General features: G+C 44.9%; 1 protein-coding gene across 1 annotated transcript in view; it reads right to left on the bottom strand.

The window, feature by feature from the left end:
- The window catches only part of kalrna (kalirin RhoGEF kinase a), a 790,772-nt gene extending 764,784 nt beyond the window's left edge, over window positions 1-25,988 (bottom strand). Inside the window, exon 1 of the mRNA XM_078228353.1 lies at window positions 25,895-25,988. Within this exon, the coding sequence (XP_078084479.1) occupies window positions 25,895-25,961 (67 nt within the window). The 5' untranslated portion in view covers window positions 25,962-25,988. The remainder of the gene's footprint in view (window positions 1-25,894) is intronic.
- Window positions 25,989-26,464: the final 476 nt, after the last annotated feature.

Below are 26,464 nucleotides of genomic sequence, written 5' to 3'. Positions count from 1 at the left end.
GAGTAGCAGCAAGACTCCCACCGATTGCCCCTATAGGCCCCGCCCACCCATTAGGCCCAACCCCATCTGGTCCCACCCCCTTGGCGCTGCTCGATGCCCGGTGAGCAGTGCAGTTTGCCCCTTGGGCAGTGCCAGGGGGCCAGGTTGGCACTGCCAGGTTGGCTCTCCCCAGGGGGCACCTTCCTTATCCCCAACCTCTTGGGGGGGCTTCCATAGCCTCTGTTCCCTCCAGTCATGTGTTTCCTATTGGGGGGAACAGTAGTAAACCCCACTGTAATGAACCATCCCTAGCGGGAGAAGGGCGGAAACGCTACTGGGCCCAGAGACTTCAGTCCCGGGCTCGCTAGTCAGATGTAAATAGGGATTTAAATATTGAAATCAGCTCCACGCTGATTTCCGGCACGAAGCTGTTGACGCTAAATATCTTGCCCTGGAGGCCGTGGCGCCCAGCAGAAAGCCCACGAAACAGCCTCCGCTGATGTCTCTTGGCCCATTACACTGCTAGAGCAGTGCAGCGGGCTGGGAGAATGGCCCCCCACATCTTGAGCAAGAGAGAATCTAACCTTCTCCTCCTGACATTCAATGGCATTATCATTGCTAAATCCCCCTCTATCAACATCCTGGGGACTACTATTCAACAGAAACTGAACTGGACTAGCCATATATATACATATATTGTGGCTACAAGAGCAGGTCAGAAGCTGTGAATTTTGTGGCAAGTAACATTTTAATTTCTTGAGAAGAAAGAGAGGAGAATAAAACACTGTCTGATTCCATTAACTCGCTCATCTGCCTGGCTAAAGAAGACTAGTGCTGGAATTTTGTCAACAGTGTGTAATCCCTGGCATCATAACCATAAATGTCTGCCACTTCTAACTTTTCCCTCTTTGTCCTTTGCTATGCAATTATAATTAAAATTCAAAGTGCCAGTAACATGCATGCAACCAAGTTTGATTTAGCGGCAAGGGAACGTAGGAACAGGAGTAGGCCATTCAGCTCCTCGAGCCCGCTCCGCCATTCAATAAGATCTTTGCTTTTCATTGGTGAAATCTACCATCAGCTGACAATGTAACACATAAGGTGGCCTAAAAAGAGCTCCTGGTCAAACAGTGAGGCTCTTCATCATAACTACAACTTTCTTGCCCAACTCCTTCACTCTTAACCAAGACTTATTGAGAGCACAAAGGTGACACACAAATGTAACTTTCACTTGGAAACATTGAGGCACGTCGGATAAATAGACAAAGCTGATGTTGCCAGGAACAGAAGGCTTTTATTCGCTAAAAAGGAACGATGTGGAACGACGATAAACAGAACAATACTGAGCATGTGGACCTCCCGACTGAAGGCCGGAGGGGGAGGGCTGCAGCCTTTATACCCTGAGGGCGGAGCCTCCAGTTAAAGGTGCAGCCGAATTAAAGGTGTCAGGGAGTGTCTCATATATGAACAGTAGTGGCAACAATATATACAGCTCAACCGTGCCAAAGGCACGACAGTGGTTTAACACATTCACCCCCTGTTTAAAAAAGTTCGTCAGGGCGAGGTGGTACAGTAGTGGTTCATACTTTCATAAGATCAGACAGTCCGGTGGGCAGGTAGTCCACTGCGACTGCCGTAGTGTGGGTTGGGGTGCTGTTTCGGGGGGCTGTGGTGACGATCCCGAGTCTGGTCTGATGACGTCCGCAGTCTCCGCAGTTCCTTCTCGTCGTTGGGTACGTTGGGTCTCAGGCATGCCGTACACAGGGGCTGGACTAGCACAGTGCTGCACAGGAGCGTCAGGATGGAATGGTGTGTCAGGGTGGGCATCCGGGGTGAGGGGCAAGGGGCCGTAGGGTGCGGTACCAGCGGGGGCCAAATCCCGAATGGAAACCATATCCTCCCGCCCATCAGGGAACGCCACATAGGCGTACTGGGGATTTGCGTGGAGGAGACGGACCGGCTCGACCAGTGGATCCGCCTTATGGGTCCGCACGTGCTTCCGGAGCAGGACAGGCCCGGGGGTCGTCAGCCATGACGGTAGCAAGGTTCCCGAGGAGGACTTCCTGGGGAAGACAAACATGCGTTCGTGAGGGGTAGCGTTCGTGGCAGTACACAGCAAGGAACGAATGGAGTGCAGGGCGTTGGGGAGGACTTCTTGCCAACGGGAGACTGAAAGGCCCTTAGACCGTAAAGCTAGCAAAACGGCCTTCCAGACGGTGGTGTTCTCTCGTTCCACTTGCCCGTTTCCCCTGGGGTTATAGCTGGTAGTCCTACTCGAGGCTATGCCCTTGGAAAGTAGGTACTGCCACAGCTCGTCACTCATGAAAGAGGACCCCCGGTCGCTATGAATATAGCTGGGGAACCCGAACAAGGTGAAGAGGCTATGCAGGGCGTTAATGACAGTGGCGGAGGTCATGTCTGGGCAGGGAATAGCAAAAGGGAACCGCGAATACTCATCTATGATGTTGAGAAAATAAATATTGCGGTTGTTGGAGGGAAGTGGCCCCTTGAAATCGACACTGAGGCGTTCAGAGGGGCGGGTAGCTTTGATGAGCTGTGCTCTGTCTGGCCGATAGAAGTGCGGTTTGCCCTCCGCGCACACCTAGCAATGCCTGGTGACGGACCTGACTTCGTCAATGGAGAACGGCAGATTCCGGGCCTTGATGAAGTGAAAGAACCTAGTGACACCAGGATGGCAGGGATCGTTATGGAGCGTCTGCAGCCGGTCCAGGTTTGCGCTGGCACAGGTCCCTCGAGACAGAGCATCTGGGGGTTCATTGAGTTTCCCCGGGCGGTATAAGATATCGTAGTTGTAGGTGGAGAGTTCGATCCGCCACCTCAATATCTTATCATTCTTAATCTTGCCTCGTTGCTCATTGCTGAACATGAAGGCAACGGACCGTTGGTCCGTAAGAAGTGTGAACCGTTTGCCCGCTAGATAGTGGCAACAGTGTCCCACGGCCTCTACGATGGCCTGCGCCTCCTTTTCGACTGAGGAGTGTCGAAGTTCAGGGCCCTGGAGGGAATGCGAGAAGAAGGCAACGGGTCTGCCCGCCTGATTAAGAGTGGCGGCTAGGGCAAAATCAGACGCATCGCTCTCCACTTGGAAGGGGATGGATTCATCCACTGCGTGCATGGTGGCCTTCATAATGTCAGCTTTGATGCGGTCAAAAGCCAGTCGGGCTTCCGCTGCGAGAGGGAAGGATTTCGATTTCATAAGCGGACGGGCCTTGTCCGCGTACTGAGGGTCCCACTGGGCGTAGTAGGAAAAGAAGCCCAGGCATCTCCTCAGCGCTTTAAGGGTGGTGGGGAGGGGAAGTTCTAAAAGGGGGCGCATACGGTCAGGGTCAGGGCCAATGACCCCATTCTCTCCATGACACAACCAAGGATGGCGAGCCTGCGTGTGCTGAATACGCACTTCTCCTTGTTGTAGGTCAGATTGAGAAGTGCCGCCGTGTGGAGGAATTTTTGGAGATTAGCGTCGTGGTCCTGCTGATCGTGGCCGCAGATGGTGACGTTATCCAGGTACGGGAAGGTAGCCCGTAGCCCGTTCTGGTCCACCATTCGGTCCATCTCACGCTGGAAGACCCCATCTCACGCTGGAAGACCGAGACCCCGTTAGTGATGCCGAAAGAGACCCGTAGGAAGTGATAGAGCCGGCCAGCGGCCTCGAAGGCGGTATATTGGCGGTCTGATGGGCGGATAGGGACCTGGTGGTATGCCGACTTCAGATCAATGGTGGAGAACACCGATATTGCACAATCTGATTGACCATATCAGATATACGCGGGAGAGGGTACGCGTCCAGCTGCGTGTACCTATTGATGGTCTGACTGTAGTCAATAACCATGTGCATCTTCTCCCCAGTCTTCATAACCACCACTTGAGCCCTCCAGGAACTGGTACTGGCCTCAATGATCCCTTTCCCCAGAAGACGCCGCACTTCTGACCGGATAAATGCCCGGTCCCCGGCGCTGTACCTCCGGCTCTTGGTGGCAACAGGCTTACAATCGGGGGTGAGGTGCTCGAAGAGCGAGGGAGGGGTAACCTTGAGGGTCGAAAGACCGCAGGTATTACGCGGCCGCTGAGCATTCAGTTGCGGGTTTCGGACCGAGATGGAGGGGAATGGCCCATCATAGACCATCGTAATGCTTCCTAAGTGGCACATGAAGTCCAGCCCTAGTAATACGGCAGCGCAGAGCTGAGGCAGCACGAGGAGCTTGCACCTCTCGTACACTGTGCCACGTACAGTGAGGCTTGCTACACAGTAGCCGAGGATACTCACAGACTGGGACGTTGATGCCATGGAAATGGACTGCTGCATCGGCAGCACTGACAGCCCGAAGCGCTTCACCGCAGCCGGGTGGATGAAGCTCTCGGTACTGCCCGTGTCAAACAGGCAGTCAGTTACGTGGCCATTTACCTCGATGCCCATAGTTGACCAGGCGAGTGGGTGAGGTCTGGAGTGGTCCAGCACGACTGAAGCCACTGTCGGAGCAGGCGAGGCGTCCGGAGTAGCAGGCACCGTGGATGCGGTAGACGGAATCCAAAATGGCGGCCCCCGTGTGTCGATTGATGGCACCCAAAATGGCGGCCCCCGCAGATCGCACGCGGCCGATGACGCCCAAGATGGCGGCCCCCACGAATCGCACACGGTCGACGGCGCCCAAGATGGCGGCCCCCGCGATCCGCACATGGTCGATGGCGGCGGGGAGGGTGACTCCCGAGGGTCGCACGTGGCGCTGCTGGGCTTTGAGGCTGACTTTCCCCGGCATACCTTAGCGTAATGCCCCTTCTTCCTGCAGGCAGAACAGGTAGCGTCCTTCGCAGGGCAGCGGCGTCATGGGTGTTTGTCCAGACCGCAGAAATAGCACATTGGGCCTCCGGGGACGGCAGCTGTGGTCCGCTCCACTTCGGGACGTGGCACGGCATACGCTTGGGACCCACCCCGGGTACAGCGGCGCTGGCGATCGCGGCGCCCACGGTGTGCTCACATGGTTGGGGGTATATGCATCGAGGTTTCTAAAAGCCACCTCCAATGAGCCTGCAAGTTCCACCGACTTCGTAAGGTTGAGCCCACCTTGCTCCAGAAGTCGCTGCCGGACGTACAATGACCGGATACCCGCGTACGAAGGCATCCCTAATGAGATCGTCCGTATTCTGAGCGGCCGAGACGGCTTTGCGGCCGCAAGCCCTGCCGAGTGCCCGCAGCTCCCTCAGGAATTGCTCTGTAGATTCCCCGGGCTGTTGCCTGTGTGTGGCTAGCAGGTGCCTTGCGTATACCTGGTTCAGCCGCTGGTTGTACCGGCCCTTCAGTATCTCGATTGCCTCGTCATACGTAGTGGCGTCGCAAATCATTGCGAAGACGTGTGCGCTTACACGGGCGTGGAGCACATGGAGTTTGTCGCTATCCGTCACGACGACCGAGGTGGATGAGGCGATAAATGCTTCAAAACAATGAAGCTAGTGGTTAATGATTTTGGAGGCACCGGCAGCCTGAGGATCGAGATCTAACTTGTCTGGTTTTAGCAACTGCTCCATCGCCTTAAAAAATTTTTAGCGAATAAAATTGAGGCGCGTCTGATAAATAGACAAGGCTGATGTTGCCAGGAACAGAAGGCTTTTATTCGCTAAAAAGGAACGATGTGGAACAGACAATAAACAGAACAATACTGAGCATGTGGACCTCCCAACTGAAGGCCGGAGGGGGAGGGCTGCAGCCTTTATACCCTGAGGGCGGAGCCTCCAGTTAAAGGTGCAGCCGAATTAAAGGTGTCAGGGAGTGTCTCATATATGAACAGTAGTGGCAACAATATATACAGCTCAACCGTGCCGAAGGTACAACAGTGGTTTACCACAAACATTACATTGGTTTCACTTTATTTGTGTACATCATTGTTATTTGTTGGTACTAGCTTATTCAGAACATATGAATGAATTCTATCTTTGACAATTAAATCAACAATGTTGGACAACAACTTTCTCTGATTATAATACAATGTTACAAGGCAGCAGTCCTTCTTCATGGGTATTGTCCAAACATAATAAATGGACAGGCATGCCTCTTGGTTGGCATACATTGATGGTTGCAGTAGAGTTAGGGATATTTCCTTTACTTTGGAAGAAACTCTGATTTTGCATTCACTCTTTATTGAATGTTCATATTAGTGTCCAGTATTGTTGTCACCATTCTATGGGATACAGCTGAACTTGCAGTTGGCCTTCCCTTCTATGCATTGTAGAAGACATTGTCTGAGAGCAATCTCAGCAGGGATAATTGAAATGTTGTAGTTGAATTCTTAGCATTGTAAGGACTCTGCCAACCCAAGATGGACACACATTTGGACAGTACTGACACCACCCTTTAGGCCCCTCATTTCCTTCCCTTGACTGATTATCCACACCACTTCCAGGGCACCAGGCCTTTCCCACTTCACCCCTCCATGCACCTAACCAATCCTCTGTCCTCCCCTGGATCTTCTTCCATTAATCCATGCCCCTAGCCCCATAAAAAAGCACTGACCTTACACATAACTGCACAAAGCTGAGAGATGCAAGCCATCTTTAAGCGCTCGTGAACTGACTGCTATGAGATTCTTGTGTGGCACTGACTTTACCTTGAAGCTAGTATTTAATTTCAAAAGTTTGATGGTAATGAGTATTCGTGACATTATAAGAAGGAATCCACCATAGGTCAGTGTAATGCTTGGCATGCTGATGTCACCCTGTACGCCACCATTCCCACCCTTGTGGACTCCATAAAATCCCCCCTCCTAGATCCTAGAAGACAGAAGTTGGAAGCCTAGAAAGAGTAGGGTGGAGTACTTGGGATATATAACAAATCAAGGAGGGTGAAGATGGAGATTCTGGATGCAACTGTTTAACAAAGAATTTCCTAAACTTCAATTATGTAATTAACATAAATACTATTCTTCCCCAATGCCAAAAAAGCCACATTATCAAGCCAGAAAAAGTGAACTGTTTTTCAGGAACGTTTCCTTATTTTCCCCACAATTAGATAATCCTCTTAAAGCTTCTTTCACTGCCCTTCCAGCCCCACTGGTTTATCATATCCAATTAGCCATCTGCCAATGCTGTATTACTTCCCAATGGAACATATTTCCATCAGTGAAAGACCATTGGCGGTCCATCACCCAAACTATTGTTCAATCTGACAAACAGGGTTTTAGCTGTATTGTTTTGAGGCAGTAATACTCTGCAGAATACAGACTGCCGGTTGTGAAAAAGCCAGCAGGGCTGACCTTTCTACAGCCACCCTATATTAGCTTCAAACAGATGCCAAGACCATAGTTACAAGCAGCCCGTTTTACAATAAAATTGTAAAGCCTCACACTGTTCCTTACTCCCTCTCCCACAGCATGTTGCTTTTGTAAATTATCACTTAATAAACGTCAAGAAAAATAATTAATAGGGCAGAGGGTAAAGGTCACATCCTACATTAAATGTTACATTCTGACATTTCCTAAATAGAATTGAACAATAACTGAAAAAGTCCCTGGGAATCACTGTTGTGTGCCAGTAAACTTCCAGACTGCTGACATTAAGGTAAAATTCAATATGGGTAAGTTTAGTCTTAATAATTTTTGACAGTAGATGTAAAGGTTGAATAAATAATGCTACAACATTATTTTCAACTAATAAAGCAACAAATGTATGAGTTTTTTTATTATAAGGAGGTTGAAAACAGATTTTCAAATCATAATCATATAAGTACATAAAGGTTATGTTTTGCTCTCTGTAGAACTTAGCAATGCTCATTTCCCAGGCAATGTGGAGAGAAAAAGGAGGAGAGACCTATTACAGTGGAATCCATCCAATTTATGTTGCCCAGGCCTTTTTGTAAAGAGCAAAACTGGGATTGCAATGGGCATAAGGAAAACATTATCAACGAAGTAAGGCAGTAGGAGGCCTAATAGAACTTCAGGCCTCATTTTCTTCTGTGACTGATGGATGCCCAGATGCCCTCTGATCAGAAGGTCGGAGGGTTTCAAGTGGTAAATACACCTCCATCCCTATGACCTTTGACCCTTGCAACTTTGGGTTAGAAATCTGGCTTGTACCACCCAGGATTTCAGAGTTACGGGTGCGGCTTTGTGTTTAAAATAGAGCTCATGCCACACATGCACAATTCTGGTATGGGCCCCACCAGACAACAGTTGACAAGTACCAAACGAGAGGTGATCTTTACCACTGCCAGTAGCAGGCATTAGACTATAAACACATGCAAATAAGGGGCCTAATGTCCATTCATTCTCCCCCGATAACCTTGGTTTGTGTTTGAGGTAATCAATCTGTGTTGATTGCCTCCAACAAATTAAATGCTATAAAATAAGGTTAGTATGCACCTTAATCAATACTGCTCCCCATCCTGAGATCGCTGATCTCACTCTCCGGTCTGACCAGGCCCCATTCAATTGCTCCTTGGTCCCAACTCTGATCTCTGAGACCCTCACCTCCAGAACAATTCCAAAACCCAAACAATGCTACAGACATCCTCAGTCTTATTCCTTGACCTCCAAGTACCTTTGTCAACAGTTCACCCGACTCTCCACAATACTCCAGATACCTCTGATTATATCACAAAATTGGTGCACAAACCTGCATGGGCTCCAACCACTTTGTCTTCTGCATGATCATGAAGTCCAAAGCCTAAATGCCCTGGCACTTTAAGACCATAAGACATAGGAGCGGAAGTAAGGCCATTCGGCCCATCGAGTCCACTCCACCATTCAATCATGGTTGATTTCAACTCCATTTACCCGCTCTCTCCCCATAGCCCTTAATTCCTCGAGAAATCAAGAATTTATCAATTTCTGTCTTGAAGACGCTCAACGTCTCGGCCTCCACAGCCCTCTGTGGCAATGAATTCCACAGACCCACCACTCTCTGGCTGAAGAAATTTCTCCTCATCTCTGTTCTAAAGTGACTCCCTTTTATTCTAAGGCTGTGCCCCCGCGTCCTAGTCTCCCCTGTTAATGGAAACAACTTCCCTACGTCCATCCTATCTAAGCCGTTCATTACCTTGTAAGTTTCTATCAGATCTCCCCTCAACCTCCTAAACTCCAATGAATATAATCCCACGATCCTCAGACGTTCATCGTATGTCAGGCCTACCATTCCTGGGATCATCCGTGTGAATCTCCGCTGGACCCGCTCCAGTGCCAGTATGTCCTTCCTGAGGTGTGGGGCCCAAAATTGCTCACAGTACTCCAAATGGGGCCTAACCAGTGCTTTATAAAGCCTCAGAAGTACATCCCTGCTTTTGTATTCCAAGCCTCTTGAGATAAATGACAACATTACATTTGCTTTCTTAATTACGGACTCAACCTGCAAGTTTACCTTTAGAGAATCCTGGACTAGGACTCCCAAGTCCCTTTGCACTTTAGCATTATGAATTTTGTCACCGTTTAGAAAATAGTCCATGCCTCTATTCTTTTTTCCAAAGTGTACGACCTCGCACTTGCCCACGTTGAATTTCATCAGCCACTTCTTGGACCACTCTCCTAAACTGTCTAAATCTTTCTGCAGCCTCCCCACCTCCTCAATACTACCTGCCCCTCCACCTATCTTTGTATCATCGGCAAACTTGGCCGATGATACAACTTTGAACCTCCTTATATGAATGTAAATTATGAGCACACTTCAACAACATCCAAAGGCCTCAATTCCGTTTCTGAGTCAGAGCCCATAGACTTCAGCTAAGGTTAGGAGTGTGATTGAGTGGCTGATGTCATTTCTACAGTTTCCATAAATTATACTTTGTAACCTCCAGTTTCTCTACTTCTGGTCAACAAGTATATTGCCTCTATCTTGTGCTGTACCAATTGACTTAACCAAGTTTGATTATTGCCATCTTGAAAAAGGATTAAGTGTCTGAATAGAACAAAGAACAAAGAAAATTACAGCAAGGAACAGGCCCTTCGGCCCTCCAAGCCTGCACCGACCATGCTGCCTGACTTAACTAATCATTAGAATTAGAATAGGAAGCCTCTGCTCCCGGTTTTTGTTCCAAGAAACAGACCAGATTGCAAATAGTGGAACTTTATTTAAGAAACATCTCCACAGAAACAGGGTTAAATCATGAAAACAATACATGTTTGAATTATATTAAAAAGTGTAGGACCACATATTTTCTCCCTGTTCATTTAAATTAGCAAAACATGATTTGTTCAGCCTAAGTGTTAAGTACATTCATTCGCAATACTATCGACAAGACTGGAGATAGGTCTGCCCGACTCAGCTGGAGAATGCACAATGAATGGATTCAACAGATCAGTGAATCCAATACCTTGACAAGTAAATTACACTAATTGCTGGTGCTACATGAAGAGTGAAATCTATCGTCTGACTGAGAACTATTTATTAAACGAATTCCATAATTCAATCAATTATTTTTAATCACAAACCCTTGGTAATTTTATTATATATTGCAATAAAATTAAACATGAATTTATTTGATATTTAATGTTCAAACACTGGATTTGGTACTTATCCTACATTCAGAGACATACATGCACAATAAAATTTTGTCACTCAAAACTTTCTTGATTTTCCTTGCCTATAAAAATGACTTGCAGTTATATACTACCTTTGTCATAGACAAAAATTCCTAGGTCCATCATCATGCAGTATGTATGCCAAGGCGAAGAATAAAATATTAGAAGGGGAAAAGTTTGTTTGTGCTCTTTAGACAAGTGTGGTAATTTTTGCTTCAACTGAAAAAAATATTCTGTTCAGACTAATGATGGCTGGAGCTGATCTGACCAGAAGGCACTGTAAACCGCTTTCCTTCCTTCAATTTTTCTTGTGCTTTTCTTAGTGTGACTTTCCTTTTGAAACCAGTGAACCGTGTTGGGAGTACCTCAAAAGCTGATAACCCTCTGATAATTTTCTCAAATGTTTATTTTACATTTTTGAGCCTGAATGGTAAACGTCAGCAGACTACTTAACAATGGGACCATTAAAATTGGAGGACAAAATATTTTTGCTGAATAAATAATTTAGATACAGCATTCCTAACCTATTACTAATTTAGACTTTCCAATGCTTACCAACAACAGTGGAATATCTGGGATAGCTGTCACTAGTTATTTTTAACAATTTCCTCAGCAATACAAGGTCACAGCAGCTGTGAAAACACGAGTGCTTCAGGACAGTATTTGTTTGCAAATGGCAGCTACACCTGTCAAAAAGTGTTATCTTACAGAGCAGAAAGGGAGGTAGTAAATTAACCCAAATGCTTTTTCAAATGATCTGGCCTTACAGACTGAAGCCATGACACGAGCACAATAAATTCAAATCTTGGCAACAAATAGTTGAAAGAACAATATTCAAAATAAAGTACAGCAAGATGATTGCAAATGAGTTAAGTAAAAGTATTCAATTCACTGAATTTCTCATAGTTTTATACCTTTCAAGCCAACTGCTAACCTTCTTTAATTTCCCAATTTCCCAATGTAGTTTCCTACTTTTACATCATGCAAAATAACTTGAAACCATTACCAGTGTAAAATTAATAAAAATTCTTGAGGCATTGGGTAATAGGGTAAGTCCTGCCCACTGAGCGATGTCAGCCAATCAGACAGTTTTGGTGAATGGCAGTGCCACCAAGTAGGCAGTGGCTGCTTCCAGTATGACAACCAACCAAGGTCCAATTTCATTCCTGGATCCGAGGTTACAGTTAAATGATGGTGGGAGGGGAGTTGCAATGTAGCGGTCCTGGTGGAGATAGGGGTCGGCAGCAGAGTGTGGAGTTCCTGTTCCCAATGCCAGGTCCCTTGATCAAGCACTGAGTGCCTTTGAATAAGGGACCCCCAGAGGAGCCTGCAAGCATTCCTACATGGGTTTGCTTGTCATATTTTCTGCATGGTAAGTGTCCCGGCCTATCATTGGGTTAAGACCAGTGGCAATAGGATTGGGACCTTAAGTGGGCATTAACTGCGGCGGTGCAGGACGGCCATCCACGGGCCATCCACGACTTAATCAGGATGAATGCAGGAAAGCTGTGAGGTCCCCACCTGATTAAATGCCTCCTCGCCATCAAGCACACCACAGAAAAGTGCATTAGATTCCACCCAGAGTTGCTTTGCTTGCATGTAATGTTGATAGTGTATATGTATAATAGTAGTGTTCAAAAATAAAAATGTGTGACTGCTATTAGGAATATGCTTTGCATGCTTCTCGAATGACCTGGGCTTGAGACAAATAAGAAGTTTGACATTCAGTAGGTCTTATAAAATTAAATGAAGGATAAAAACTGAATAAAAATAAAAATGAAAGCCCATTGAAGGAAATGGCAAACATGTTTCAACACACAAGTAGAAGGAAAAGAATCTCCCTAAATTGCTATTTCTTTGTCAGCAGCTGGCAGAGGGGTTGCTGTGTTGGTTCTGAAAAGCACAGAGGAGTCAAAAACAGCTTTGTACTCAACTAGCTGACTCTTTGCGTCACTGACACCCCCAAAATTGCATTCTGATAAGTTCAATTGCTTAAAAGAATGACTGCTAATATTAGCTGAACAATTCCTATCCAATATGAAAGCTGACAATCTGGTTCTGCACAAAAGTTAAAGTTGTGCCTCAACAGGTCAGCGGGGTCTGTAACATCAATGTTACTGCCCTGCCCCCTCCAAATACAAGAGATGAAGAATGGTTAAACAAAATTACAGCAACCACTGAGGATAGATGAGGAAGGAGTGAAATTGTGTCAATTATCATGCACCTATTCTCTGGCAAGTGAGCATTTATACTTGTGTTTGTCAGTTATCTAATAACCAACTAACAACTGTGCTCTTTGGTGAGGAGGGACCACTCCCTTAGATCAAAATGGCTCTCAGCCTGAAAGGTTGGAACTGAGTCATTGTTCTGTATCAGACTTGATAATGCAATAAATGATTCAGGTAGTTCCTAATATTTCATGGCACATGCTGTAACAACATTTAGAGAAGTTTAGTATGCTCAAAAGTAGTCAGCATGGCTTTGTCAAAGGCAAATCGTGCCTTACGAGCCTGGTGGAGTTCTTTGAAAACGTGACTAAACACATTGACGAAGGAAATGCGGTAGATGTGGTTTACACAGACTTCAGCAAGATGTTCGATAAGGTCCCCCATGCAAGACTTCTCGAGAAAGTGAGAGGGCATGGGATCCAAGGGGCTGTTGCCTTGTGGATCCAGAACTGGCTTGCCTGCAGAAGGCAGAGAGTGGTTGTAGACGGGTCTTTTTCTGAATGGAGGTCAGTCACCAGTGGACCCCAGGGATCTGTTCTGGGACCCTTGCTGTTTGTCATTTTCATAAATGACCTGGATGAGGAAGTGGAGGGATGGGTTGGTAAGTTTGCCAACGACACGAAGGTTGGTGGTGTTGTGGATAGGTTGGAGGGATATCAGAAGCTGCAGCGTGACATAGATAGGATGCAAGACTGGACGAAGAAGTGGCAGATGGACTTCAACCCGGATAAATGTGTAGTAGTCCATTTTGGCAGGTCAAATAGGATGAAGGAGTATAATATCAAGGGTAAGACTCTTAGCAGTGTAGAGGATCAGAAGGACCTTGGGGTCCGGGTCCATAGGACTCTAAAATCGGCCTCGCAGGTAGAGGAGGTGGTTAAGAAGGCGTATGGTGTGCTGGCCTTCATCAATCGAGGGATTGAGTTTAGGAGTCGGGAGATAATGATGCAGCTTTATAAGACCCTTGTCAGACCCCACTTGGAGTACTGTGCTCAGTTCTGGTCGCCTCATTACAGGAGGGATGTGAAATGATTGAAAGGGTGCAGAGAAGATTTACAAGGATGTTGCCTGGATTGGTTGGCATGCCCTGTGAGGATAGGTTGAGGGAGCTCGGTCTTTTCTCCTTGGAGAGACGAAGGATAAGAGGTGACCTGATAGAGGTGTACAAGATGTTAAGAGGTATAGATCAGGTGGATTCTCGGAGGCTTTTTCCCAGGGCTAAAATGGCTGCTACGAGAGGACACAGGTTTAAGGTGGGGGGTGTAGGTACAGAGGAGATGTCAGGGATAAGTTTTTCACTCAGAGGGTGATGGGTGAGTGGAATCGGCTGCCATCAGTGTTGGTAGAGGCAAACTCGATAGGGTCTTTTAAGAGACTTCTGGATGAGTACATGGGACAAAATAGGATTGAGGGTTATAGGTATGCTTATATATAAGCCTAGGTAGGTAGGGACATGACCGGCGCAACTTGTGGGCCGAAGGGCCTGTTTGTGCTGTATTTTTTCTATATTCTATGTTCTAACTCCTGAATGAGCTAGTGTTGCCAGGGTCAGTGGCTTCATATCCAGCATTAAAGTGGTCAAGTGAATCTAGGCATTAGTCCCCCTGCTACTCCATTCGCCAGGCTGCAGCCACTCCTTCCTCTTTCATACTCTGGGAAAGATAAAGGCTGCCACATGCAGCACCACAGAAGCCTCTGGCAGATGTGCGGATCATCAGCAGCTGCTTCTGGAATGGCGCACCATCTTAAGAAGGGCATTTGTGTGGGCATCTCCTGTGTGTGGAAGCAGCTGAACTGGTGCTACCCTGACCAACTGGCTGGTGTGATGCCCATTACCCAAATTTGGACCATGAAGGTCCATCGTATAAATCTGTAAGTCTCTCACCAAAGATCAAGACATTTGCTGTGAGAGGTGTCAACAGTGGTGTTACTTAAAGGGCTAAATATCCAACTTGTAGGTCGGATGATTTTTAAGAACGTCTGCTACTGCAAAGTGCCTGGAAGTTCTGTGGAGTGATTTTGAAGATGCTGTACATTCCTGGATTTGCCTTACATATTATTACATCCTCACAAGGAAGGTGAGGATTAGGTGACCTGTCCTCACAAAAACTGCAACAAATATGGGGGCAGCAGGTGTAGTGCCTTTGAGTCTACAAAATGACAGAAAAATAGAGTAGAGACTGTGGAGAAGGCTTGTCCTGCACCACACACCCTGCCAAGTTGGAATGGGACTTCTCCATGAGGTGGAGCATCAAGATGTTATGTATGAGTCCTGAGTGCCAGAGAGTGCTGCTGTGAGTGACGGGGGTGTGGTGCATTGAACAGGCTGGTAGTGTAATGTGAAGATGCATTCTCTGATCCTGACTACTTACGTGAGATCATTAGATTTCTTGTGGCACTGCTGCAAGGTCATTGGTTCCAGATGCCAAAAATTTATCTTCTTGGCCACCTATTCCCAAAGGTTATCCTTGAGGGTCTCCCTGCTCTTTATAGAACCATAGGAACTTGTCCATTTCCTCCACTAATGCCTCTAGTGCTGCATCCATGAGCGTGGAACCCCATTTTTGCCCAGATGTTCCATTTTCCTTATTTATAATTGCAGTACTCAGCAACAGGCGCCTGTCATTCAGTGCAGCATCCTCTATGAGAAGTAGACTGAAAACTGCTGCAACATGTGCTCTCAGAACAGAACTGTTTTGTCCCTTGATCAGCACAGAAGCAGCAGGCAGCATGAAGCAAGGGTGCACCTCAGCTCTGTGCAACAATGAGCCAAATGAGGTTGTAGCAGCAAATTTGTGTGCTGGAACACTTCTACTGGAAACAGTGCAGGCAGGTCGTGAATTGTAACCTCCAAGTCCAATCTTGGCATTACTCAAATGTTAAAGCTCTAGTTGTTTCACTAGCTGTCAGAATGGCAAAGCCTCGGGTCCAGTTCCATGGCCGCAATAAGGGAATGGGAAGATGGTAAGAAAATAGTGAGAGTAAATGAAGGATGAAAAACTTACAGAAAAGGATCTGGGTACATATAGAGAGAGATATTTTATAGATAAACATACAGGTATATGCACAAAACAATACAAGAGAAAGGGGATGAAAATTTGATGAAACATGCAGAAAAAGGAGAAGGAAATGCAAGTATAAAAAAACTAGCAGTGTTGGAGTTTTGCAGAGTTTGGATGACATACAGGTATGGTGTCTAATATCTGAAAATTGGAATTGTCCAGAAATAGGACATTTTTCTCTTGGGAGATCTATGTGCCGCACCCAGAACACAGTAAGTATGCAAGTGAAAAGGCCAATCTCAAACTAATCCCAGAAGATTGACAGTGTGAGAGTTGTCCACAAACAGGACTGTGTTGTTAAAACAACTACCCAAACCTCATATTGTTTGGGGTGCACCCAGGAAAAACAGCAACACAAGAAAGAGATTTAAAAAAACAGCAGACTTGCGACAGCTACAAGAACTGGAAAAATGTTATTTTCTCAAACTTAGAGCTCTGACGAAGGGTCATCCAGACTCAAAACGTTGGCTCTATTGTCTCTTTGCTGTCAGACCTGCTGAGATTTTCTGGCATTTTCTGTTTTTGCTGTAGCTGTAAAATGTTCTTGCATACTGCTGTTAAGGGATGTGGCTTTAGCGATACTACCATCAGACCAGCAAGGCATTCAGAAATTTTCAGAGATGAACTCTGCACCACCAGGCAACGAATTGTGCATTTACATTCAGATGATAGTATCTGTTCATTGATTTGCTGTCATGAACTGTACCGTTAATGTTATTGGCCCATTTTCCTATTAAAAACAAAAGCTGCCTGTTCCACCAGCGGTAAATCTAAAATCCAGGAAAATCCAAAATCTGGCAATGTCTCGGTACTGAGGGTGATGGATTTTGGACACCGGACCAGTACGGCCAATACAGAAGACATGTGGTTCAGAAAATGAGAACTGAAATCAAACAGAAATACAAAGTTGACCAAAAAAAATGTGCCAGAGCTATGGAGTGACAAAGGGTAGAAAGCAAGTAAAATAGAAAAAATAGAATAAACATGAGAAGATGGTGAAATTTAATGCCCCCCGGGAGATGGATTCAGAGACAAGCCATCTGACTATGTGGAAGCTACAGGGTGAGATTCTACCACCCTTCTGCCTCCATCTGGTTAAGTCCACGGAGGGAAGGCTCAGGGTAACCTTCCCAACTGAAAACAATTGAGGTCTTTAAGGCCCAACTTAAGGGCCACTTAAGGGCCTCATCTTACCGAGCCTGCTATGTGACCAGCAGCTGGCGAGAGTCGCACCACACCTGTTTTTAAACATCCATCAGGGGGAACAGAGGGACCAGGAGTAAGACCTCCCTCTCAACCCAACTGTCAAATCAACCCCCTTTCACCCCCTCACCATGGCCTCCTTGTCTGGCCCCATATAACCCACCCCGTTTACCTTATTCCTGGGGCTCTATCTCTGAACCTCAACCCAGGCTACACTGAAGTACCTGCAGTACCTGCAACTTCTGGGCAAAATGTTCCCTCCCAGTAGTGAAGAAGTTTGAGAGGAGGGAGATAAATGCTCAATTGGACTTAATCCCATCGGATCACCTGAAAATGACCATGGCAGAGTTGCCACCGGTTTTCTCATTGGTGGTCGAAATCCTATTCAATGAGTAGGAGAATGCACAGAAATTGTTCCTGGAAATGATAAAATTATTTTTCTCTATGAACAATTGGATATGAGATCAACAAATTTAGACACAGGAAAAAGCAATGCAGCTGGAGGTACATTTGAATTTATTTGGTAGCTTTCACTGACAAACTGTCCCCAGGCTGGCCATCAGGCCTAGCTAAAGGGTGGGGGGAGATTGGGGCTGGCCCGATGGGGGGGGTAGCTGGTAATCAAGGGAGGTGGGGGGGGGGAGGGGTCAGGAATGATATTGGTAGGCCAGTGATCGGGAGGCCGGCGATAGAGGGACCAGTGTGCAAGCACCGATCTCCTCACTGACTATGCTGCCGGCCTCTCCAGCGGGATGAGGTCCCGTCCTCCCACTTACCAGCATGAATCACTCTGAGGCACAGAGTGCCAGAGATTCGTTTGGTAAGTAGGCCCAAAAAATGGCAGGAAATTCCCCCATTTTCTCGCCCATTGGGCACTTAGTTTATTTTTGGGAGAATCCTGGCCCAGATGTAGGGAACTATAGCGGAAATGTCATGTCATGCCACTTTGGTTGGGATTTTGTCAAAAGCATGTCATTCTTGACATTGTAACTGGCACAGTGCGCCATTCCCACTTTCTCTCTTTTTGCCCTTTCCCATGTGATTATAATTAAAACTCTAAGTGCCAGCAACGTTCATGGAAAACACGTATGATGTGGCGGCAGGGAAAATTTTTCATTGGTGAAACCCGCTGTCAGCTGACAATGCTGAATCTACGACAATTAGAAATGGGCAACAAATGCTGGCTTTGCCAACAATGCCCACATCCCATGAAAGAATAAAAAAACTGGCCTATTCAAAAGCCTCCTGTTCAAGACCATTATACTCCATTGATTGAGAGTGCTACATAATTTGAAGAAATATCTGACCACTGAAGCAGACCAGCGGTTCAGCGATACATCCCAGCACATTCTCTTCCAGGTCATCAGGGAAAGGTAGGTGATGCTCTTTCCCAAAGATGGCATAAGAAAACCCTCCCCAAGGCAGCCTGGATGGAGGTGGCAGAGGAGGTGAGCAACCATGGGGTGGTCAGGCAAACTTGGGCTCAGTGCCAGAACTGGGTTAGTGACGTTCTCCAATCCACAAAGATAAATGCCTGTATTACACCCTCAAACAGGAGTCTCTCATGTGGCCATCAATAGTGTATGCGAGTGGACAGCTTTGCCAGAAACGTGAATGCGTGATCAGCCTTAGTTTCATGTGACAATTGTGGAAGTTTGAATTCTGTGTGCATTTGGTTGTAACATGCGAATAACAGGCCAGTATGAGTGACGGGGATGCATGCACACAAGGGTGTTAGGTGTCACTTGACATGTCACTTGTCATGCAGGGCAAACAGACCCATAATGCCAGGGAGAGAAGATGCATAGGATGAGGAGGTCCTGACCTAAAGCTCCTTACAGCTGCCGAAGAGGAGGCAATGTAGATCACTGGTCAGGAGGGAGTGCCATCAGTGGCAGATGGAGAGACTGGACCAGCCAGGAATAAGGAGGAAAATGTGACCATTGTTAGGGTGGCATATCACCCACTTCATTAGCTGCAAAATGCTTTGGGACAACCTAAGGTCATAAAAGACATTATACAAAGACATTTTTAAATGGCAGAATTGGTGCTGGCATGGAATGAATTATCACAGCATTCTTCTCATCTCTCCAATCAGCATGACCTTATTCCCCTGAGTTTCAAGAAAAATTGTGGTCAGTCAGGATTGCATTCAACATTGAGGTTGAAGTGATATCTTTAAAAATTGTTTTCCTTTAGTAACTTCAAGGTGTACTAGTGACAAAGGCCAAGGCGACTGAATAATTAAATGCACATCACCAAATGTTAAATATAAAAGTTAAATATTGTAATTTTAAATGTACCCTGTACATTATGCTGAATAGAACCACACCATATTCAAATGACAATGAATTCCTATCAGTGAGTTCTGAATTTATGCCAGAAATATCTGAGACATTATCAGGCAACACACGACTGTTTTCCCCAATGCAAGGAGAAAAGACTAGGGATGGAATATCCCATTGGACTAAGTGTCATGGTGGGTACAGGAACGTAGAGTCTTTCCAGCTGGAAGACAGACACACCAAATCTTCCGGCCCTGAATTCATTAATCATGCACCTGGGTGTTTCATGGCATATTCAGTGGCAGGACTGGCCTGGATGGCGCCTATTCCACTATCATACTAATGCCCCATATTTAAAAGATGCCCAACATCACTGATCGATTGGAGAAAGAAGGTGGATGTCCTGAAAGCGAAGATGGATCTCTGGGCACTCTCTGAGGCTGGAAGATGGACCACCTGAGAACAAAGACAGATCTCTAGGAACATTCTAAGGCTGGAACCCCTCTAGGTCACGTTATCTAGAAGGTCCACCTACAGATGCTCCCCAGACTACTGGTGTGTTGTTCCAGGATTCTGTGTTGTGAGCAGCCTTCATCCTGAACTCCTGAGAGAGCCCCAGGCATTGTTCAAATGAGTCCTGACATCTACATGCCATATTGTTCCAAACGTGTGTGTGTGTGCGCGCGTGTTGGGGGGTGGTGGGGGAGGTGGCGGTGGTTGTGCTTTCATTAGCATCCCACTAACCAATTTCTGGGCCTCCTGCCATATTTGCCTACTCTGCCTGCCATCAAACACGCTGGCAGGAGCTTGGGAGAATTCTGGCCAAGAAATAGAACTGTTCCTTATCATTCACAAGCACCCCACTGTTTCAGTATAGGATGTAGAAACTGAATTTGCAATAGATGGTAGTGCTGTAAATTATATAATAATAATTTCTTAGGTGGCAGGCTGACAGAAGCACCTGACAAACCAAAGATTGTGGCCAAGATGTTGCGCCCATCTTTGCTGCAGGGGCAAACGGCAGCATGGCTGCAAAATCCCACAAGAAGCCAAAAGTGAGATTCTCGCTGGTGAGATCTTGTGGTGTGAACGTCCACGTTCCCCACCATTGAGGTAACGAGGTTTCCACTCAGGAAGTTTGGGAATCTTATTTAAATACATGTAAATGTAATTAGCAGGCTTACCCGCTGTATTGTCCTCCACTTTGGGATTTCCTCCCTCACCAATGTGATGTCACGTCAAGGTTTACAACAAATTTTTAAAAATGTGAACCAGGCGAAGGGAACCCACCAGGATGCACAGGTCAGTAGAGTCCTGGCACAATGTGGGGGTACCAACAGCAGTGTTGGGGCAGAGCCAGGGTGCCAGGATGTACTGCCAAAGGGGTTTCTCTTGGGAGCTCCATAATGGGGTCCCTGTGTAAGTGGAGGGTGGGTATCCTATGGAGGGCGGAGGGGAAGGGGATTGTTCCTGTGTATGTGTTGCGGGAGTTCCACATGTGCATTGGGGGGTTCCTCTTTTTACCAGAGATGGGGGATGCCACTTTTAAAGGGCACCCTGATCTCTGGAAGCCCAACATTGCTGGTTTTTGAGGCTCCGCCTGCTGACGTAACGGTGTGGTTCATGTCTCCGGCATTCCTTTCTTCCAAGTTCTGGAAAATATGCTGTGAAAAGCAGTGTACAGCTCGCTGGCATAGCTGCTTTTCTCACCTGAACCAGCACTTCGAAGATGAAAAAGAAAATTCTGTCCATGTGTTGGTTCAAATGATATCCATTCTACAAGACACCCCAAATAGCCAGGCTGCTTATCAGAAGTTGTCAAATTGGTGAATTTCGCTTAGCTCAAATCAAAGAACAGAAGACGTCACTGAGGATTAATCGTCAATAATTATTCAATTCCTTTATTAGTTGCTCGCCAATCTTACCTGCATTACATAACATAAACTGATGTTCACATACACTTCTATCGACACAAGGATCAGGAGTTCATTTTGTCCCCTGGAACTGGTCACCTTCTTGCATGCCACTGACCTTTCTTGCCCTAACAGCAGTTTCAATTACCATCCTCAGACTTTATATGACCAATTTGTTATGGTCAGTTTCCCTATTTTATCATACTTGAGCCATAATACCAAATGTTTGTCTAATATTCATAATTCTTGTCTTATTTTTAACAATCCTCGAGGTCTCTGAACCTGTTAGTGGTTCTTTATTATTCTTCAGCAATTAACCATATTAGCACAACTTTTAGTCACATTTTAATCATACAACTATTTTCATTTAAGTGACAGTTGACTTTCTAAATATCAGAATTTGAAATATTCGTATTTATGTCAACAATGTAATTGGTGCAACCTATTGGAGCCATTATGACCACAATTCGGATATCCTTGTCGTACAGACACAGAGGCATAGGTACTTAGGCCGTTCCAAAATAATTCAATTTGGGATGGGAATTTGACCTTTCCCCATATAATTACATTTTTAACTGAAATCTAATTTCATTAGCTTATAACAGTGGGTGTTAAGCGTGATGAAGAACCAAAAACCAGAAAAGGACAAGATTCTACAATTTCTCACATACCAAGGTGTTGATTGAGCTCAAGAATATGTGATACACATTCACTAATAGATTAAATGACCGGTGACAGAGAACAAATGACATATGTATATAGTGGGTCTCAAAAATGAGGAGGAAAATAGTCTTATTCTGAAACAAAAACAGATAATATATACAAAAGAGTGCCTGTATTCATTGAGAAAATGAAATGGAAATAGGTGTAAAATTACATAAAATGTGATATTACAAAAAATATATGCATACCTGTATAAAATGAAATGTAAATATGCAGTTTATATATATATTACATATAACTAATGGATCTCATAGTTTTGCCCCTGGGAAGTTGGATAAATCTGTTTGATAAGGAGAGGATGTTTATATATTATAGTGTCATAATACACAGTAAGAAGTCTCACAACACCAGGTTAAAGTCCAACAGGCTTATTTGGTAGCATGAGCTTTCGGAGTGCTGCCCCTTCATCGGGTGAGTTTGACCTGATGTTGTGAGACTTCTTATTGTGCCCACCCCAGTCCAACACCGGCATCTCCACATCATGGAGAGGGTTATTAGGAACAAAGTAAAGGTTAGTTCAAAACAAAGAAAGCAATCTAAAATGATGAAACATTAAAGAATAACTAAATGGTAGAGAGAAAATATATTGAGGGTGGACTGAGAAAGGGGGTTAGAAAGAAGGTGGGCTAATCACCAAAATCAGGGTCACAATGTGGGAGGGTAGCTCAACATGGACAGCAGTGGTGAGGATGTGGGATGGGCTGCAGGAGACTTGATGCACTGTGCTGTGGGGGTAAGTGATTGCAGGCTTTAATTGCAAATGAGGGGATGTTACGTCGCTCTAGCCCCAAAGGTTAATAGCAGAAAGAAGAGGGCAGGAATCTGGAGCATGGGCAGGTTGTGGTCTGAAGCCCAAAGACAACATTGAGCAGCACTAAGCAGAGGTAACAGCATTAAAAAAAACAGATATGGGTGAATGGAATTGGTGGCATAAATTAGCATTGAATGATGACAAATAGTGCAGCCCCATGCCCCAAAATTGAACAGCTCAGCTGGCAGACTAACAGTGTGCTGTGAAGGAACAAAGAAGGGGCAGTCCTAATAGAAAATAAATTTAAATGGCAGGAAGGGCTGGGAGTTAAAAATAGAGATGATCATAGCGCCACCTAGCTTGGGAGTTCAGCAAGCAAGACAGAATCAGTACTTCATGTGAATTGATTGAAGTTAAAATTAAGCATGGTAACAATGGCATATTGGAAAATGAGATACTCAAATAGGTTAATATGTACCATGACATCAATGTGACTGTGACAAAGGTGGTAGTTATAGGTGGTATGTGGTACATAACAGAATGTGTGCACAACTCAAGACTTTTAATATAGAACTAGCCTATCACTGATAATGCTGCTCTGTAAGTCAGCGAATATATTGTTACTTTTAACAATAAGAATATTATGAACAAATTGCAACAGGAAATAGGTTTCACAAAAAGTGACACTTACAGGAAACATTCTATACAAGACTTTTAATGCCCCATGGTGTGCCTCATAGAGGTTTAGGATACTCAAGAATGTAATGTTTTAAGCACCATAGCAAAAGTATGTCAGGAAGTAAATGTGACGCTTACTCAACTGGTATACACAATACTGTTAATGCATTGGTGCATTAAAAATACTCATTGTTTTTCCTTTCTTAAGCTTTGATTGCTCTGACTAAATATTTCATGTTATAACATGAAATTTTTTAACAAAACAAAATTATTTTTGAATATGCTATACACATTATAAGGCCAATAAGCCAGCAAAAGCTGTCTTCAAATCAAATAATTACGATGTGACAACAGTGGCAATTATCAACAATTATTAACAGCATTGATAAAAGGCACATTGGCTTAAATTAAATAATGCAAATTATTAGTTCACAAGTTAATCAAACTTTTGCAATGCTGTATATTTGATCATAACTCTCAAATAAGGCATGAACACATTCACAAAATGAAAAAAAAATATTGCACTTGTACTGCATATTTAAAAAGTTGCCTAATTTTCAGCCACTATTTTTGTCAAAATTTGATAAAGAGAAGACAGGCAAGAAACATGGTTTCAACTTGTATCCAATACCAGAATCATAACTTCTAACAAAGATTTAGCTCAGCTACATGCAGCACTAATGACTTTCATCCACTCAACCACTTAAAACCATATCTTAAAGTTTTGCAGTCCGGCTTTATGTCCAGCTACAGCTAAACAATCTCTGTCTAGAGGTGTAACAAATCCAACCATTTAGTTATCAAGCTAACAATGTTTAGTATATGAATGCACTAGGCAGAGAATCACACACAGGCATTATAGAAAGATTGGTTTATGGCCTTAATGGATACAAATCTTGGAGCTTCAAAGGCTCCAATACGTTAAAAGGAACTTTCAAACTTGAAATAGTTGCACCAAGCCATCATTCAACTTATTTAATTTGTGCATTTTAACAAGATTTAAAAAATAATAGAACATGGCAGGAGCAGTTTTGCATCTCTACCATGCCTGCTATTTTTAACCTCTGGCAGGCTGGGGAGCAGCAGCTGTGCATCCATAATCCACTGACCAGAACAGATGAAGAGAAAACACTGCCAGTCAATTGTCACACCTGACCCTGGACTATCATAAAAAGTGAGTAAATTATGTCTTGAGGCACAAAATTAAATTTAGAATTGCTGTTATTTTTAAAGGCAGAAAAATTCATGACAGCATGGGGGTAAGTGCCATTTTTAAAACATCATTGAAACATCTGGGGATAAAGTTACCACATAACCCTGAGTTCCACTCCAAAACACCACAGTCTCCTTGTACCTGGCATTGTTATGCTTGCTTGGAAAGAGCTGAATATTATTTCAGCAACTAATGTGGCCATTTATGTAATGTATATGACACTGATTATTACCCATAATTATGATGGTGGCATCATTGAACAGAAAGATGTATTAGCTCATACTGTGATGTTTCTGCACAGGCTTTGAGAACAAATTAGCATCTCATATAAAAATAAATTAATCAAACCACTATAGTTTCTTTTTAAAAATTCTTTCATTGGATGTGAGCATCGCTGGCACGACCAACATTTGTTGCCATCCCTAATTGTCCTTGACAAGGTGATAGTGAGCTGCCTGTTGTGTGAAAGGAAAACAGCCTTGGCCCTTGAGGGCATAAAGTTAACTATCGTCTATATTGATTACAAGTACAAGTTGTAACCCTGGACATGTTTTTGATGTGATCATAGCATATCTAAAATGTGTAGGGAAGGCGGTCCTTACGGTTCTAACACCAGATCCTACAAGCCACACAGCTGGCGTGTGTAGAGAGCTAATATTGTACTGGGTATTCAAGATGCAGCTAGATGGCAGCTTCTAAGAGAGTAAAAACGGTGTGGCACACATTAACGATAAAGATAGTTAGGTTGAATGTATTAAACTAGAGTCACTAATGTCTCATTGTTCGAAATGCAAGTAAATGCAACATCCAACGAATCCTCACGCGAAATTGTTTTCAAAATTTTAAATCAGTAACATTTCCACAACGCGTGATTTTACACAAGACATCAATTTGTTAAAATCCAAACGATGCAATCTGGATTTCCCAGGAAGCACACAAAGCGCCATTGAGCTTTCATTTCAATGCTTTCCACTGACAGCCTGGCAACTGGGTAGTGTAATTACACTAAGACATCAGTGCTGCTTTCCATTTACAGAACAGTAAAATGTTACCAATCAAAAACATGACAGTAACTAAAAGGCGAATACTCGTTATCTTCATCTCAGTTGTAGAAGACTTCAACCAAGATGTTCTTTCTATATCATCAGAATTTCTAAAACGGTTTCATTGTTCAATGTACACAAGCATGATTCCTGTGGGCGAGTCGGCCTGACAGCGGCCACACAAACTCGTGGATTGTGATAGTAACACTCGAGATGCTGCTCCATGCAATGAACGAGAGTAAAACCACTTGGCACCCCTCACAAAGCTCTTTGCCCCCTCAATCATATCCCCCACTAACCTGTCTTGAAAAATGCTGCGATGTCACCATCGTTGACGCATTCGTCTGTCCCTTCTGCGGAATTCATCGTTGACTTCGATGCAGAAATGTGAAAAATTACATCCACTTCTACTGCAGACTAAGCTCCATATTCGGTGCTGGGTGGCAGCTGCTGTGGTGTTTTGAGGAAGGCTGTGTTCGACCAAAAGCCTCAGTATTTGTCCTCTATTGTTCAAAGGCGCCCTCCTCACTCCGGCAGCAGCATCACAATAGCAACAACAAAAGGCTACACATGGGCTCGGCTTAATGCATTTTCACTAGTGCCACCACTACTTTAACTCTCTCTTCCCGAACGGGCCTTGCATTACCGATGAATAATGTGAAATTAATTCCTTCTTGGCAGTCTATTTCAACGTAACCACGGCGCTGTTAAGTCTTCGATGGAAATGATCTTAATGACAAGAGGCCGGGAGGCAGCTACAACGTCGGGTTGTGTGCATTTTGTTTGGGGGTGTGGTGAGAAATTGGGAGAGCATGAGCATTGGCAAAGACCGTGGAAGAGCCGGGGGTGTCAGTAAACAGACATCGTGG

This window comes from Mustelus asterias, chromosome 14 (genome assembly GCF_964213995.1).
Source record: "Mustelus asterias chromosome 14, sMusAst1.hap1.1, whole genome shotgun sequence".
Classification (NCBI taxonomy): domain Eukaryota; kingdom Metazoa; phylum Chordata; class Chondrichthyes; order Carcharhiniformes; family Triakidae; genus Mustelus; species Mustelus asterias.
Note: the sequence above shows the minus strand (reverse complement) of the source record. Positions and strands in the feature narration are given on the sequence as shown.